Genomic DNA, 18,541 nt, shown 5'->3' with positions numbered 1-18,541 from the left:
AAATATTTAAAATGTCGCTGTCTACAGGTGAGGTGCCAGAGGATTGGAGAGTGGCTCATGTTGTTCCATTGTTTAAAAAAGGATCGAAAAGTAATCCGGGAAATTATAGGCCGGTAAGTTTAACGTCAGTAGTAGGTAAGTTATTGGAGGGAGTACTAAGAGACAGAATCTACAAGCATTTGGATAGACAGGGACTTATTAGGGAGAGTCAACATGGCTTTGTGCATGGTAGGTCACGTTTGACCAATCTATTGGAGTTTTTCGAGGGGGTTACCAGGAAAGTGGATGAAGGGAAGGCAGTGGATATTGTTTACATGGACTTCAGTAAGGCCTTTGACAAGGTCCCACATGGGAGGTTAGTTAGGAAAATTCAGTCGCTAGGTATACATGGAGAGGTGGTAAATTGGATTAGACATAGGCTCAATGGAAGAAGCCAAAGAGTGGTAGTAGAGAATTGCTTCTCCGAGTGGAGGCCTGTGACTAGTGGTGTGCCACAGGGATCAGTGCTGGGTCCATTGTTATTTGTCATCTATATCAATGATCTGGATGATAATGTGGTCAATTGGATCAGCAAATTTGCTGATGATACAAAGATTGGAGGTGTAGTGGACAGTGAGGAAGGTTTTCAGAGCCTGCAGAGGGACTTGGACCAGCTGGAAAAATGGGCTGAAAAATGGCAGATGGAGTTTAATTCAGACAAGTGTGAGGTATTGCACGTTGGAAGGACAAACCAAGGTAGAACATATAGGGTTAATGGTAAGGCACTGAGGAGTGCAGTGGAACAGAGGGATCTGGGAATACAGATACAAAATTCCCTAAAAGTGGTGTCACAGGTTGATAGGGTCATAAAGAGAGCTTTTGATACTTTGGTCTTTATTAATCAAAGTATTGAGTATAAGAGCTGGAATGTTATGATGAGGTTGTATAAGGCATTGGTGAGGCCGAATCTGGAGTATTGTGTTTAGTTTTGGTCACCAAATTACAGGAAGGATATTAATAAGGTTGAAAGAGTGCAGAGAAGGTTTACAAGGATGTTGCCGGGACTTGAGAAACTCCATTACAGAGAAAGGTTGAATAGGTTAGGACTTTATTCCCTGGAGCGTAGAAGAATGAGGGGAGATTTGATAGAGGTATATAAAATTATGATGGGTATAGATAGAGTGAATGCAAGCAGGCTTTTTCCACTGAGGCAAGGGCAGAAAAAAACCAGAGGACATGGGTTAAGGGTGAGGGGGCAAAAGTTTAAAGGGAACATTAGGGGGGGCTTCTTCACACAGAGAGAGGCGGGAGTATGGAATGAGCTGCCAGATGAGGTGGTAAATGCGGGTTCTTTTTTAACATTTAAGAATAAATTGGACAGATACATGGATGGGAGGTGTATGGAGGGATATGGTCCGTGTGCAGGTCAGTGGGACTAGGCAGAAAATGGTTTGGCACAGCCAAGAAGGGCCAAAAGGCCTGTTTCTGTGCCGTAGTTTCTATGGTTTGTATGGAAAAGGTGAAGGGATGAGGAAGAAGGAATCTGATTGGAGAGGACCATGGGAGAAAGGAAAGGAGGAGGGGTACCAGAGGGAGGTGATAATTCGGTGAGGAGAAGAGGTAAGAGCCCAGAGTGGAGAATTGAAGAAGAGGGGAGGGGGGAGAATTTACCTGAAGTTGGAGAAATCGCTGTTCATGACATTGGATTGGAGTTTATCTAGATGGAATATGAGGTGTGCTCCTCCAACCTGAGAGTGGCTTCATTGTGGCAGAAATGGCGACCATGGACTGATATCTTGGAATGGGAATCAGAATTGGAATTGAGATGGTTGACCACTGGAAAATCCTGCTTTTTGCCGATAGAGCAAAGGTGCTTGACAAAGCGGTCCCTGATCTATGTGGGGTCTCACCAATGTAGAGCAGGCCACATCAGGAGCACTGGATACGGTAGATGACTCAATGGATTTGCAGGTGAAGTGTTGCCTCACCTGGAAGGACTGTTCGGGACCCTGAACGGAGGTGAATGGATGGGTGTAGCATTTCTTCCGCTTGCAGGGACCAGTGCCAGGAGGGAGATTAGTGGGGAGGGACAAATGGACAAGGGAATCATGGAGTGAGCAACTTCGGTGGATAGCAGAGACTAAGGGAGAAGTAAAGACGTGTTTACTGGTAAGGTCCCATTGAAAATGGTGGAAGTTGTGAAAAATGATGTGTTGGAGGCTCATTGGTAGGAAAAGAAGGACTCTGTCCCTGTTAAAGTGGCAAGAAGATGGAGCAAGCACGAATGTCCGAGAGATGGAGGAGACATGGGTGAGGGCAGCATCAATGGTGGAGGAAGGGAAACCCCATTCTTTGAAGGAGGAGGACATCTCTGACTCCCTGGAAAGAAAAGCCTCATGCTGGGAACAGATGTGACGGACGGGAAGGAACCTATATTCCCTCCGTTGTCATTGTTAAAAGGCTGGTTATGACCATAGCCAGTATAAACTGCTTGATCTGTATGGCTGTGGTAATAAGCTGACCAGTATTTGTTGTTTGAGAATGTTGTTTGTATGATCACTATTAATTGATCAGCTTTGTTAACAGTGTCAACACAAGAACATCATTGTTAGGATTGCATAATAATGGAGGAGGAATGATAATGGATGCCAGTGATAATTGACTTCACCTTGTCTATAGGCTGCTCACGTTAATATGTTGCTAGTGTTGACAGACTGATCAGTTCCAGCAGGTGGAAGCTGTTATTGAGTTGAACAATATGGCCAGTACTAAAAGGGCATAAATGAGTTGGCCTATATTAATGAACAGTTCATTGTTAATAGCTTGTTAATGTTGGCCATGTTAATATTGAATGTAAGACCCATGCAGGTAATGTATTAACCAAAGTAATTAGGTGTGAAGTTAATAAGTTGGCCCTAATAATGGTTTGGGTTATATTAATAAACATGAGAAAATCTGCAGATGTTAGCTAGTATTAAACTAAAGGCTACAATGAGGTGGCAGACATTCTTGCCAAAAATCACTTAAGATTATGGATACATTGAGGTGGCACAGTTAGCACAAGATTTTACAGTAGCAGCGACTTGGGTTCATTTTCTGCAAGGAGTTTGGACGTTCTCCCCGGGACCGCGCGGGTTTCCTCCCACAGTCTGAAGACCTACCAGTCCGTAGGTTAATTGATCATTGTAAATTGTCCCGTGATTAGGCTTGGATTAAAAAGAGGGATTTACTGGGAGACCAGAAGAGCCAATTCCGTGCTGTACCTCACAAAACAATTAAATGGAGTGGTACTTTTGCATAAGGGGGAGATGAAAGCCATAATGAAAAAGTCAATGTAATCACTGAGGCAACAAGGTTGGGATAAGGAAATGAAAGGAAGGCATTTACATAAAATTCAGATTATAGTGGGAAGTCATTGAGAGATGGGTATGAAAGGAGCGACGAAGATAGACTTACATGCCTATGTATTGGACATACTACAGTATTGTGCAAAGATCTCCAGTACGTATAAAAAAAATCTACAAAGCAAGGATGCTTCCAAAAATAATGAAATTAATAATTTCTAAATATCCAAAATGTATTATAAAGGACAGAAAACAGTACAGAAAAGTAAATCAGTTCAATATTTGGTGTGACCGTTCTTTGCCTTTAAAACTGTATTAATTCTCTCGGGTACATTGTTGTGCAGTTTTATAAGAAAATCAGCTGGTGGGTTGCTTTGGGCATTTTGGAGAACTTGTCACAGTTCTTCTGCAGACTTTGGCTGTCTCGCCTGCTTCCTTCTCTCCAGGTCATCCCAGACGGCCTTGATGATGTTGCGATCAGGGCTCTGTGAAGGCCATACTGGCTGAAACCATATATAAAAAAATCCTAAGGTGCCTAAGATTTTTGCACAGTACTGCAGTTTGAATAATTCCCTCTTCAGAATTAATGTGCATGATATGGGCATTTAGAACATAGGATAGTACAGCACAGTACAGGCCCTTCGGCCCACAATGTTGTGCCGACCCTCAAACCCTGCCTCCCATATAACCCCCCCCAACTTAAATTCCTCCATATACCTGTCTAGTAGTCTCTTAAATTTCACTAGTGTATCTCCACCACTGACTCAGGCAGTGCATTCCACGCACCAACCACTCTCTGAGTAAAAAAACCTTCCTCTAATATCCCCCTTGACCTTCCCACCCCTTACCTTAAAGCCATGTCTTCTTGTATTGAGCAGTGGTGCCCTGGGGAAGAGGCACTGGCTATCCACTCCATCTATTCCTCTTAATATCTTGTACACCTCTATCATGTCTTCTCTCATCCTCCTTCCCTCCAAAGAGCAAAGCCCTAGCTCCCTTAATCTCTGATCATAATCCATACTCTCTAAACCAGGCAGCATCCTGGTAAATCTCCTCTGTACCCTTTCCAATGCTTCCACATCCTTCCTATAGTGAGGTGACCAGAACTCCAAGTGTGGCCTAACCAGAGTTTTATAGAACTGCATGATTACATCGCGACTCTTAAACTCTATCCCTCGACTTATGAAAGCTAACACCCCAAAAGCTTTCTTAGCTACCCTATCTACCTGTGAGGCAACTTTCAGGGATCTGTGGACATGCAACCCGAGATCCCTCTGCTCCTTCACACTACCAAGTATCCTGCCATTTACTTTGTACTCTGCCTTGGAGTTTGTCCTTCCAAAGTGTACCACCTCACACTTCTCTGGGTTGAACTCCATCTGCCACTTCTCAGCCCACTTCTGCATCCTATCAATGTCTCTCTGCAATCTTTGACAATCCTCTACACTATCTACAACACCACCAACCTTTGCGTCGTCTGTAAACTTGCCAACCCACCCTTCTACCCCCACATCCAGGTCATTAATAAAAATCACGAAAAGTAGAGGTCCCAGAACAGATCCTTGTGGGACACCACTAGTCACAATCCTCCAATCTGAATGTACTCCCTCCACCACGACCCTCTGCCTTCTGCGGACAAGCCAATTCTGAATCCACCTGGCCAAACTTCCCTGGATCCCATCCTTCTGACTTTCTCAATAAGCCAACCGTGTGGAACCTTGTCAAATGCCTTACTAAAATCCATGTAGATCACATCCACTGCACTACCCTCATCTATATGCCTGGTCACCTCCTCGAAGAACTCTATCAGGCTTGTTAGACACCATCTGCCCTTCACAAAGCCATGCTGACTGTCCCTGATCAGACCATGATTCTCTAAATGCCCATAGATCCTATCCCTAAGGAGTGCACTTGTCAAGAAATGGTGCAGCATGTATTGTTTCAATGAAGTTCCTATGAGGTGCAAAGGAAACATCCAATTGCTAAATTGAGATCTTTGGGACAGACAGAGTTTAACATGGAGAGTTTATTAGGATATCGATGCCATTGTAATGTATATAAGAGTGTATTTGACTTTCTGAAAAGCATAAGAGTTGATTTTTTTTGGGAGGGGGAGGGAATTTAGTGGGTATACTTTCTGTCATTTTGCTCCACCCTCCAATTCAGTAAGTGGCAGTAATGAATCTTATATTGGTCAGCCAACCACCATTAAACTTTACAGAAAGAAGATTAATGGCTGCATGAATGAGTTAACAGCTTGGCCTGTGTTAATTAATGCAGTGATATAGTGTTGTCTATTTTAATGAACTAGTGGTGTTTGTGTATTTGCCAGTGCCAACAGTTTGTAAGTCTTAATAGTTCAGCTGAGGTTAATGAATTGGCTACTAAAAAGATCACAGTGTTAATGGGCTAGTGTTAAACTGCCAGTGTTAAGGAATGGCTGCATCATTTGGTTGGTAAGAATTAATAGCTGTGTTTATGTAGTGGCTAGTGATAATGTATATTCCAGTGTTAATTAGCACTTTAGTAGGAAGGTCAGAGTTTTTATGTTGGTATTTTTGCAGATTTGAGCAGCATTGTTGGATTGACTGTAGTAGCAAATTAGAAAGTAAAACACACACACACACACACACACACACACACACACACACACACACACACACACACACACACACAGTGCTGGAGGAACTCAGCAGGCCAGGCAGGATCTATGGAAAAGAGTGAACAGTCGACAGTTCGGGCTGAGACCTCTCATCAGCATTTTGTGTGTTGCTTTGGATTTCCAGCATCTGCAGGTTTTCTGGAGATAGAAACTGCTGATGTTAGTAAGTCTGCAATGTTGAAGGGTTATCCTGTCTTCACAAGCTGTATCAATGATGTTTTGCTGTTAATGAACTGCCTAGTTAATGCAAACAACAGGAATTCTGCAGATGCTGGAAATTCAAGCAATCGAAGGGTCTCGGCCTGAAACGTCGACTGCGCCTCTTCCTATAGATGCTGCCTGGCCTGCTGCGTTCACCAGCAACTTTGATGTGTGTTGCCTAGTTAATGGGTTGGCTCGGTAAATATATTGGTCAAAGTTAATATTTTGGCAGTGTTTGACTTGGATGATTATGTTAATAAGCTGACAGTGGTGACAGGCTGGAAACTATTAATTGATTACATGTTTTAATTGATAGGCTGTGTTACTTGCCTGGTGGGTATTAATTTGTGTTTATGATTTGGCAATGTTGAAACTCTAGCACTGACTGGTGTTTTGCAGTTTTTTTTAATATGTTGGCCATTAACGGATTGCAGAGTTAGACAGTGTTAATGGTTGACACTGCTAAAGTATTAGCAAGCATTAATGTCTGACTAATGTTAATACTCTGAACAACATTAAGATTATCAGTATTAATATTGACCACTGTTAATGCTTTGTCAGCATTAAAAGATCGTTCAGTGTTAATGGCAAGACAGAATTCAGAGCTATTGTGTGGTTGCACAAACAATTGTTAGTCAATAAAATTAATTGGAGTTGGATTGGTAGTGTTAATGAGCTGGCAGGATGAATAGATTAACAGCATGTAGGGATATGGTCCGTGTGCAGGTCAGTGGGACTAGGCAGAAAATGGTTCGGCACAGCCAAGAAGGGCCAAAAAGCCTGTTTCTGTGATGTCGTTTTCTATGGTTTCTATGTGTTGGCCAGTAGTTAACAGGATGGCTCATGTTAAAGGGTTTGGCTGTATTAATAGATTTCCATTGTTAATGGGTTTATTGTGTTACTTTAGGTAGTATTAATAGGTTTACAGTGTAAATGAGTTAATAAATAGCTTTGTTGAAGGACTGGGCAGTGTTAATGACGAGAGGCATTGATCCTGCGGACAGCCAGAGGCTTTTTCCCAGGGCTGAAATGGCTAACACGAGGGGACATAGTTTTAAGTGCTTGGGAGTAGGCACGGAGGGGATGTCACACAGAGTGATGGGTGCGTGGAATGCACTGCTAGCGACAGTGCTGGAGGCGGGTACAGTATGGTCTTTTAAGGGACTCAGATAGGTACATGGAGCTTAGAAAAATAGGGGGCTATGCGGTAGGGTAACTCTAGGTAGTTTCTAGAGTAGGTTATATGGTCAGCACAACATAGTGGGCTGAAGGGCCTGTAAAGCGCTGTAGATTTCTATGTTCTGTGTTCTAATCCTCGCCTTGGGATCAAGGATGACGTGCTTTCAGTCCTATTTCATGGTTTTTCAATAAATAGGACAGATGGGTGGGCAGTTTGTGAGGTGGTTCATTCTTCCCACCACTCAAGGACTCTGTACGGTTCCAATGTATGGTCTTGAGCTTCTCAATAGCATCCATAATGCTCTTTCTCCCCTGGAATAATAATGGGTCATGGATTCCAGAAGTCAGTAGAGATGTTCCATTTCTTTGAACAACATTACTAGTATAAGCCTTAAGACACCCCCTCTGGGTTGTCTCAGACTCTTGAGCAATCACTGCTGCCAGTGGATCATCAGCTTTGTGCCAAGCCTCTTCACATATCACTTTCCTCAATTGACTAAAAGCTGAACTGGTGTATTGAAGGTTATGATGAATTTTACCTCCATGTCAGCCTTCACCAAGACATGGTTCCTGAGATATGGGAAGCAGTTCACATTTTTCCAGGGTCTCACTTTTATTGTACGGAGGACTTTGGTCCTGTGGCTGTTGAGTATTTGGGTCATCCTCTCCTCGGCTTCAGTGAAAACATTGACAATAGTTTGGAGATCTGGCTTCTGAGTGGGTATAAAGAAGCTGAGTATTATGTGCAAAAACCATCATTAGAAGCAATAATTATCTTCACACTACAGCTTGGCTACCAAAATGGAAGGCTGGGGATGATTGTTTTAGTCACTGCTGGTTCTGAAGATTAACTCCACTCCCACAGGAAGTTTATTGGAGGTACAATGAAAGAAAGATTGAGAAGTTTGTCTGACACGACTCCTCTCTGAGATTGGTTCTGTTGTAGACCCAGTAATTATTGTCACTGTGGAGCAGACGTGATAGAGACAGTAGGTTGCTACGTTTGAAGATGGTGTTCCTGAGAGAGAGAAGGCTTTAGCATGGTTAAAATCAGGCCAATTATATTGTCTGGTACTCCCTCCTGCATTTTCCTAGAACTTGTAAAGGTAGTGTTCAACATGGCTACCGACAGACAGAATCCACAGGGTGATTCAGGGAGCAGCTCTTCAGCCACTGGGAGGCTGCAGTTGAGGAGGACTTTGATGACTTTCCCTGTGGCAGACAGTGACCCCTCTGCAGTTATCACTATCTGATTCATCTCCTTTCTTGTCGATGGCCACAACTGCAGCATCTGAGAACGCAAGCAATGTCCTCTTCCCAGGAGTGGACAGTGGGGCTGTAGAATTGTGACCAAATTTCTTTAGTGCTGAATTTTAGGATGTCAACAGAAATATCATCTCCTGAATCCTGTAAATGGGAGAGTAACACACACAAAATGCTGGAGGAGCTGGGCAGTCTTGATGAAGACTCTTGGTCTGAAAAGTCAACTGTTTATTCCTTTCCATGGATGCTGCGGGACCTGCTGGGTTCCTCCAGCATTTTGTTTGTGGACTCGGCAGGTTGAGAAGCATTTGTGGAGGCAAAGGGATAGTTAACATTTTGGGCGAGGCCTTAAATCTGGACTGGTCCGAGTTCCAATTCAGGGTCTCTTTGCCTCCACAAATGCTGCTTGACCTATTGAGTTCCTACATCAGTTTGTTTTTTTTTAATCCACATGTACAAGGGGTGATTGATAAGTTCATTGCCTAAGGTAGAAGGAGTCAATTTTAGAAAACCTAGCACATTACTTTTCCCACATTTACCCACTTAGTCCAGCGGTCGTGGAGCATACGGATCCCTTCTTTGTAGAAGTTGGCGTCTTGGACCTCTAGAACTGGCCCACAGCAGGGGTAATTGATAAGTTCGTGGCCTAAGGTAGAAGGAGATGAGTTATTAACTTCAAACTTCCTGCATTTTCACTCGAGTTGAACTGCACGTACAAGTAACAAGAGCTGTATAACTCATCTCCTTCTACCTTAGGCCACAAATTTATCAATCACCCCTGCAGTGGACCACTTCTACAAAGAAGGGATCCGTATGCTCCACGACTGCTGGACTGAGTGTGTACATGTAGCAGGGAACTATGTTGAAAAATAAATGTGCTAGGTTTTCTAAAATCGATTCCTTCTACCGTAGGCCACGAATTTATCAATCACCCCTCATACTCTGGGGAAAGGAAAATGGGTAAAAATAGCAGAGGTGAAAGAGTTCATGATTTTTAAAAAATATATTAGAACAATGAGTTTAGGAGAACAAACGAGCAAGCTATATTTGACAGCGTTTTCTGCAGTGAGACAGGATTAGTGAATGATTCAATTGCAGAGTGCCTGGGTAGCTGTGAAAAGAATAGAGCTGAATTTTATATTCCGTGAGAGAGGAACTCCAAAACTGACACCTGAAACTTAAATAAAGGCAGCTGAGACCATGAAAGCTTACTAAAGTGAACTGAAAAATTAGATTTAAGGGATCAGTCAACTGAGATGCAATGGCAGACTTTTAAGGACATACTGTATCAGAATACACCAAAAAAAAACTATGTAGAGGCCAGAAATATAAGATCTAACCGTTTCTATAGATTGAAAAGACAATTTGAGAAATTTAAAATGGAAAGTAGGAGGACCAGTGACTTAAAAGGGGATTTAGCATCAGCTTTTTCTATAGATAATACTTGTAGCAGTATGGAAATAGTCATGAATTGGAAGAGGGAGGAAAATTACAATCGACTGTACTGAATAAAATTCATTAGAGGGATAGATGGTCAAATCTATTTCACATGGTAGGGATATCAAAGACAAGGGCATGGGTGTAAGTAGAGAGGGAGGAGCTTTTCAAGGGATTTGAGGAAAAAATCTCTTGCATGAACCGATTGATATCTGGAACTCGCCATGTAAGGAGGGGTGGAGTTGGGCACAATCATTTTATTTAAGGTGAGAGTTGTTAAGTAGACATGTTGTAAACTGATGAAGATCTAATGTGGACAAATGGGATTAATGTAGATGGGCAAAGAACTTGATATGGAGATGGTCGGGTTCTTTGCTGTACAACTGAATTGGTGGATGGGCAAGTCACTGGGCTTCATCCTTGAATCTTAAAGGAAATTAAAATGTAATATTGAGCTGATGTGTTCATTATTTATGGTGGGCAGAGCCACTGCCTCCCGTTTCTAGAGACCCAGGTTCAATGCTAATCCCAGATGCTGCCTCTGTGGAGTTTGCCAGTGCCCATGTGGGCATCCTCCTGCTCTTCCAATTTTTTTCCTACTTCCCAAAGACACACAGGATGGTAAATTATTTGGTCATAGTAAAGTGGCCTTTATGTGTAGGTTTGTGGTATTGATGGGATTATGGGGTGAATTAAATTTCAATGTACGTGTCTGATGGTCCACCTGGATTGTTTCCATGTTGTATAACTCTATGACGCCCCCCCCAACACCCAGAATCTGAGAATGACACACACTCATACCCTGGTACTTACTCCAGACAGCAACACCGCAGCCCATAGTGCCAGACACCTGCCCTGCAATAAGGAGAAAGCCGTGGCAACTACTGAATCTGTCAGATTGAGTCCCCGACCTAATTTCTCACTGCTCCAATCATTACAGGAATGTTAATCCAATGGCAACATGAAAACTTTAATTGTTGCATTTCTACCTTGAAACAAATTGGTGTGAAATCCAGGCCCTGCTGAGTTTATTTTCTTCCAGAATGTCGTCCACAATTTGGCTGTTTAAACGATTCCTTTGCCAGTACCTTTTCCCTTCATTTAGACCTCCCTGAGGAATGATTAGTCTTCTTTATCTGTTGGTTTCAATTTCCTGCTAGCTGCTCAAACTTTTACTGTAACCACTTGAATGGCTTAACAAAGTTTTTGCAGGTAGTCTTCTACAGTTGGAGGGATAGCCTGAGTCATACAGTAAGATTTCACTGCGGACTGCAGCTAGATGTCATGGCAGTCTGACATTGCTTCAATTTATTACTTCACTCACCTGGCATGGGGCCAATGAAGTGGGGCCCTCGAGGACGACTACCTTTCCTCTGCAGAGTAACGAGTTTGGATAACCACATAAGCCCCAGAGCTGAAAAGGCAATAACTGCAGAAATAATAGAGCACCTCTCCTAAAGTTTCTGGGATAGTATGTGATGGCCGTCCAAGTTTCAAGGCAGCTTCCGATATCCAGAAGTACCTGTGGACGGGTGAGTGGTCCTTTTCACACAGCAAAGCTACTGTGAAATGAAGAACTATGAGACCTTAAGTGACCACAGTGCCCAAAGCAAAGAGCATGATACAGTTTTGGATATTAACAAAAGTGAGTGTTACAAAATGTAAGTGGGTGGTCTCTAAACAAACCCAGCTACAGAAGTGCAGGGTGAATGTTGCAAGTTGCAAGATTAATAAGAATGACTTGGTTCCTGAAATCTGAAATTAAAAGCATTAACATGAGTGAAGTTCAATTAAAAACACAATATCAAGGCCCAAGTACCATCCACATAGAAAGCTGACCTTGTTTGGTTCTGCCCCCTCGTGGCTGATGGAGAAATTGCATCGAATGGTTCAAAGCACAATTTCACTACTAGTGTTGGCTTTCTGTGGCAGGATCCATGCGGAGGGACAAGGCTAGAATAACAACCTGCCTAAATGTACACCTGGCAACATCATGCTGCTGCCTAACCTGCTGAATTCCTTCAGCATTCCGTGTGTATGTGTGCGTGTTGCTTTGGATTTCCAGCATCTGCAGACTCTCATCTTTGTATGCAGATTTGATTTTTAAAAAATACGTGATTAATCCTTAATGTAAAATTCTGTTCTCCCCCCCCTTAATCTTTGCTAATGTTTCAATTGCAATCTATGAAGCTTGGATGGTCATTTGAAAACTGTGCCTGCAATCCTGCTTTTCTCCTCATTTTCAAGTTTACTTTCAAGTCTCTTTTGTAAGTGCTGTTGAATCCTTTCCCAAACAACAGGAATTCTGCAGATGCTGGAAATTCAAGCAACACACATCAAAGTTGCTGGTTGAACGCAGCAGGCCAAGCAGCATCTATAGGAAGAGGCGCAGTCGACGTTTCAGGCCGAGACCCTTCGTCAGGACTAACTGAAGGAAGAGTGAGTAAGGGATTTGAAAGCTGGAGGGGGAGGGGGAGATGCAAAATGATAGGAGAAGACAGGAGGGGGAGGGATAGAGCCGAGAGCCTGACAGGTGATAGGCAAAAGGGGATACGAGAGGATCACCCCCCCCCCCGTCTTTCTTCCCGGACCTCCTGTCCCATGATCCTCTCGTATCCCCTTTTGCCTATCACCTGTCCAGCTCTCGGCTCTATCCCTCCCCCTCCTGTCTTCTCCTATCATTTTGCATCTCCCCCTCCCCCTCCAGCTTTCAAATCCCTTACTCACTCTTCCTTCAGTTAGTCCTGACGAAGGGTCTCGGCCTGAAACGTCGACTGCGCCTCTTCCTATAGAATCCTTTCCCACTTCCCTTTCAGGCAATGCATGGCAGGCAAGGGAATAGGCATTCATTTGGGACAAAAATCATTCAGAGACTGGATTATACCAATAAATAGAGCTTGGGCATAAAGAGTAACTGGATCCTGTACCATTCCAATCCAATCATCCTCTGGAGTGGGATTTGCATTTCTAATGCTTCCCACCTTCTCCACAAGGGGGCAGAGTAACACCAATACTGTAAATACAACCATCTCCTGGAGCGCTTCGCTGAATCAGCCGGTGGACCCATCAAATTAGTACATGACCAGCCAGGCTCGACTCCTGCAGGAATTGTTTATACTGCTGTGATTTAGAAATGTAGATTTGATTCATACTTGCGTGTTCACTTCTTAAAAACAAATAACCATGTTAATTAGAATGGCACATCTTTTACCAGATCTTTGGTGATACATAGCCATTACAGAGGCTATCCAATAACAATAACCTATTATAGCAGGACTTTCAGCTTATAACATTAGAAACCAATATCCAGATCTGTTCTGAACGTTCAGGTGATCCAACACACAGCAGCAGTGATTGGGAAACTGGGATACCTGAGAGTTAATATTGTGCACCTTTGTTCCATCCATCACAGAAAGCAGTTTAACCAGATGGCTTCCCATTTCAACTTGACTCCCCATTCCCATTCTGGTGTGTCAGTCCATGGCCTTCTCTACTGCTGCAATGAGATCCACACTCAGGCTGAAGGAGCAGCACCTCATCCTGTCTAGGTAGCTTCCGATCTGATGGCACAAACATTGATTTCTCTAACTTTAGTTTCTTCTCTCCCCACCCCGCCCATCCTCCTTTCTTTTTCCATTCCCCATTCTGGTTCCCCTCATCTCTTCTCTTCACCTAAGCATCTCCCTCTGGTGCCTCTTCTCGTTCCCCTTCATCCATGATCTACTGTCCTGTCCTCTCCTATCAGATTGCTTCTTCCACCTATCACCTCCCAGCTTCTTACTTCATCCCCACTCCCCACCCACTTGCCATTCCCTCACCTGCCAGCTTGTATTCCTTCCCCTCGCCAACCTTCTTTTGTGTCATTCCCTACTTTTCCAGTCCTGGTGAAGAGTCTTGGTCCCAAATAATGACTGTTTATTCCCCACCTTTGATGCTGCCTGACTTGCTGTATTCATCCAACACTTGGTGTGTGCGTTGCTCTGGATTTCCAGCACCTGCAGAATCTCTTGAGTTTAAAGTTAATATTGAGAACCAGATAGGCCTGAGAGGCTGCCGTCCCCCTCTGATTTGATGCTATTTCTAAGCTACTATGTAAGCCCGAGAGTGGAATTTTGATGAACTTCCAGCACCGATTCCTTTTCCTTTTGTGTTCCCTCCTCTGACTGATGGTAATAACTCATTCTGGGATGCACAATGTGATGTCAATTATCTCCTGATTACAGGTCCCCGGTTCTGACTCTCCTTGGGGCACAGTTCCACAGTGCTATGTCCTGTCCAGAATACACTACTCCTGGGCTGCAATTCCCTAGCACTATTCTGGGATACATACACAAAGTGCTGGAGGAACTCAGCAGGTCGGTCAGCATCTATGGAATGAAAAAACAGTCAATGTTTCGGGCCGAGACCTTTCTGCAGGATAGCGAGAAGGTGACAGATGAAGCCAGGTGGGTGGGAAAGATAGATGGTTGGAGAGGAGGGAGTCTAATCGGAGGGGAGAGTGGACCATAGGAGAAAGGGTAGGAAGAGGGGCACCGGGGGAGGTGATAGGCAGCTGAGAAGAGGTAGGAGGCCAGTGTGGGAAATGGGAGGGGAGGGGGAGGGGATTTTTTTTTAACAGGAGAAAATGATATTCATGCCATCAGATTGGAATACAAGGAAAGTGTTGCTCCTCCACCCTGAGGGTGGCCTCATCTTGGCACCAGAGGAGGCCATGGGACTGGGAATTAAAATATTGGGCCACTGGGAAGTTCAGCCGTTAGCTGATGGAGTGGAGGTGCTCAAAAAAATGGTCCCTCAATTTGCGACGGGTCTCGCCAGTGTAGAGGAGGCTGCATCGGGAGTATCGAACACAATAGATAACCCAGCAGTTTCACAGGTGAGTGTTGCCTCACCTTGAAGGACTGTTTGGGGCCCTAAATGGAGGTGAGGGAGGAGGAGAATGGGTGGGTGCAGCATTTTGGCCAGTTACAGGGATAAGTGGCGAGAAGCAGATTAGAAGGGAGGGATCAATGGACGAGGGAATCACAGAGAAAGTGTTCTCTGTGGAAAGTGAGGGTAAAGGTGTCTTTAGTGGTTAACACATCCTTTGGAAATGACGGAAGTTGAGGATGATTGTGTTGAATGGGGTGGTAGGTAAGGACAAGAGGAACTCTTTTGCAGTTAAGGCGATGGGAAGATGGGGTGAGCGTGGATGTCTGGGAAACGAGGAGATGCGGGTGAGGGCAGCATTCATGGTGGAAGAAGGGAAACCCCGTTCTTTGAAGAAGAATGACATCTCTGAAAGGAAAGCCTCATCCTGGAAACTGATGCAGTGGCACGAAGGAACTGAGAGAAGGGAATAGCATTTCTACAGGAGACAGGGTGGAAAGAGGTATAGACAAGAATGCTGTGGCAATCTGTAGATTTATAAAAGATGTCAATCAGCAACTGGTCTCAAAGTTGGAGACCGAGTTATTAAGAAAGGGGAGAGAGGTGTCAGAAATGGACCATGTGTATTTAAGGGCAGGGTGGAAGTTAGAGGCAAAGTTGATGAAATTGACAAGCTCAGCATGGGTGCATGAAGCAGCACCAATGCAGTCATCAATGCAGCGGAGGAAGGGGCGTGAAGCATTCTTGGGGAAGGCTTGGAACATGGGCAGTTCTACATAGCCAACGAAAAGGCAGGCATAGCTGAGGCCCATGGCTACCCCTCGAGTCTGGAGGAAATGTGAGAAGCCTATTCTGGTTTATAGTTTCCCCCATCTTCACTGCCTCTGAGGTAAAATTCTACTGCGCTCCCTTTGGTTTACAGTTCCCTTTTTACAGTTTGGATATCTTTTTACAGTTGGGGCAGTACGATAGCATAGTGGTTAGCACAACGCTTTACTGTACCAGTGACCAGGGTTCAATTCCCACAGCTCCCTTTAAGGAGCTTGTATGTTCTCCCCGTGACTGCGTGGGTTTCCTCCGGGTGCTCCGGTTTCCTCCCACAGTCCAAAGACGTACCAATTGGTAGGTCAGTGTAAATTGTCCCGTGATTAGGCTAGGATTAAAATGGAGGAATGTTCGGCAGCGCAGCTCAAAGGGTGGGAAGGGCTTTCTGCTCACGGTATGTCAATAAAATAAAATCTTGCTCCAGCTGCTATATCTTTTGGAATGCTCTTCAGACTAACGTTACTCCTCCTGTGCCTTCACACTGCATATCAAATTTGTCTTCCATTTTGATGTTCAGAAACTAAGTTCTGTCATTTTGCATCACTTTCTTCAATGCTTATGGAATATGGGTTAATATCCTTACTTCAGGTAATGCTAACAGCACTTCGAGCAAGCTTATTTTCTGGATCAAACACGATATTCCCCAGAATACGAAGCACTGTCTACACGTTACTATCCTGCACAGGCGTTTTCTATTGTATGGTCAGTGCTTTATGGGCAGAGGCAGTTTCTTAGGGATTAATAGTTCCATTCAACAGCTAGACGGATTGATAGAAGAGGTCTCGCTGGGTAAATGGAGTTTCTGTAATAATCAACGCAGTAGAGTGAAGGAGGGATCAGTGGCTAAGAACATGTTTGCCTTTAGGGCTTCAGATTAAACTTGTGCGTTTGCAGCATCAGTAACAGGTAGATCTCACCAACTGAGCTCGTAGGGTACAGCATAATGTTCCAGGATACCATTGTTCGGCCAATAGCTGAAACATTCTCCTACTGCCTTGAGCGCTGTTATTTTATTTGTGTGTTCAACACGTGTGTGTTTGAGTTTGCGCGCGTGCACACCTTTGCTTTTGTATGTATGGAGAAGGGAGAGTGACAGAGCATCCTAAACGTGAGAAACCTGCAGACGCTAGACGGGTCTCAGCTCAAAATGTCGACTGTTTACTCTTTCCCATAGATACTGCCCGGCCTGCTGAGTTCCTCCAGCATTCTGTGTGTGACAGCATCCTAACTAGTTGGACCTTCCATACTGGAAGGTGTATGTCCTGCTCTATTTTCTCAGTGGAGAGAAAATTCTATCTCTGTCCCTGAGAGTTTGTGTATTATTGGAATAAAAACTGAAACTGTGGTTCAATGTCCTAAAAACCTTCACACTCACTCCCAACACCAAGATCTCCTGTCTTGACCCGCGGTCAGTTGTTCACCTGTCACTGTGACTATTATTGTCCAACACTAAAGTCTTCAGTAAATGTTACTTCTCATCCAAGGGGTACAGTCAGGGCCAGGGTGAGGCAAAGAATAAGAAGAAAGCAAAAAGTAAATCATTCCAAAGTGATTTGTAGCTGCTTTCCAAAATTAATAGAAATACATTTGTATTACATTAGATAACTATTCACATCTTAATGACAAACAAGAGAAAATCTGTCCTTTTTTTTCCACAGATGCTGCCTGGCCTGTTGAGTTCCTCCAGCATTTTGTGTGCCTTGTTTGCCCATCTTAGTGATATTGTTCTAACAGTGTCTGGAAAAACAGGGGCAAAGGTATGAGGTAAAAGGTAGGAGGTTCAGAGGGCATCTGAAGGGAAACTTTTTCACAGAGAGTGGATGAAATCTGGAGTGTGTTGCCTCGGTAGGTGGTGAAAGCAGCCTCTCACACGTTCATGAAGTGCGTAGCAAACCAATTGCCAAGGGGTGGAAGGCAGCAAACCATTTACAGGCAAGTACGTAGAGTCATTGGCATGGACACTGTGGGCCCAAGGGCCTGACCCGTGCTTGGAGCGCTGTGTGACTCTACAACTTCACGAGTTCATGCCAAATTTTCCCCATATGTTTCAGAGCTCCTGAGATGCCTACTAGCAAGGTGTGACATAAAGGTAAGGGATCCTTCGGTTAATGAATGGTTGCAGATTGTGTTTGAGAGCTTTGTAGTTCTTCTCAAGTTCACTCTGATAATCCACTCGTTCAGATGAGATCAGGCCCTTATTCTTAATGAGAGCATCTTCACACCTGTAATAGGCAGGAGAGGGACAATGTGACTATACTGCAGGTCATTCACAGGCGAGATATGCACATCATGTGCCTAGAAATAATTAGATGAATAACTAATTAGTTAGAGGGTCTGGCTGAAGGAATTCTGTAGATGAAGGCAAAATACAAGACACTGCAAACACTGGAAAAGGGGAATGTCAGAGGTACGCGAGAGAATACCATCTGAAGCAGGAGTGAAACTCAAAGCTTCTCAGTCTCACAGTTGCTGAAGAAACAGCACCTCATCTTCCGCCCAGGCAGGTTGCAAACATGATGCTCAACAATGAATTCAACAGTTCTGGATAACCAGCCTCTCTTCTTTGTAACATTAAGCAGCCGTAACACTCTTTTCTGCCTGACATCCAGCTGCCCAAATAAATGAAGGGAATCCAGGCTATTTTCTCAATTAGTTTTTATTCTTTAAGAGTTGTCCCAAATAAACGGCTGTCCCAATTAACTGATAGTCCAATTAACCCAATTCTAATCAGTTCCTCACTGAGGCATCACTCACTCATCCACTGGGTTTCTGTTGGCTTTGC

At 43.9% G+C, this 18,541-nt stretch overlaps 1 protein-coding gene across 1 annotated transcript in view; it reads right to left on the bottom strand.

The window, feature by feature from the left end:
* Positions 1-13,276: 13,276 nt before the first annotated feature.
* LOC134337483 (dedicator of cytokinesis protein 8-like) overlaps positions 13,277-18,541 on the bottom strand; it is a 244,031-nt gene continuing 238,766 nt past the window's right edge. The window contains exon 46 of the mRNA XM_063032540.1: positions 13,277-17,981. Coding sequence (XP_062888610.1) covers positions 17,828-17,981 — 154 coding nt within the window. The 3' untranslated portion in view covers positions 13,277-17,827. The remainder of the gene's footprint in view (positions 17,982-18,541) is intronic.

This window comes from Mobula hypostoma, chromosome 24, assembly GCF_963921235.1.
Source record: "Mobula hypostoma chromosome 24, sMobHyp1.1, whole genome shotgun sequence".
Taxonomy (NCBI): Eukaryota; Metazoa; Chordata; class Chondrichthyes; order Myliobatiformes; family Myliobatidae; genus Mobula; species Mobula hypostoma.
The sequence above is the reverse complement of the archived record's forward strand: the minus strand, read 5'-3'. Positions and strand labels throughout refer to the sequence as shown.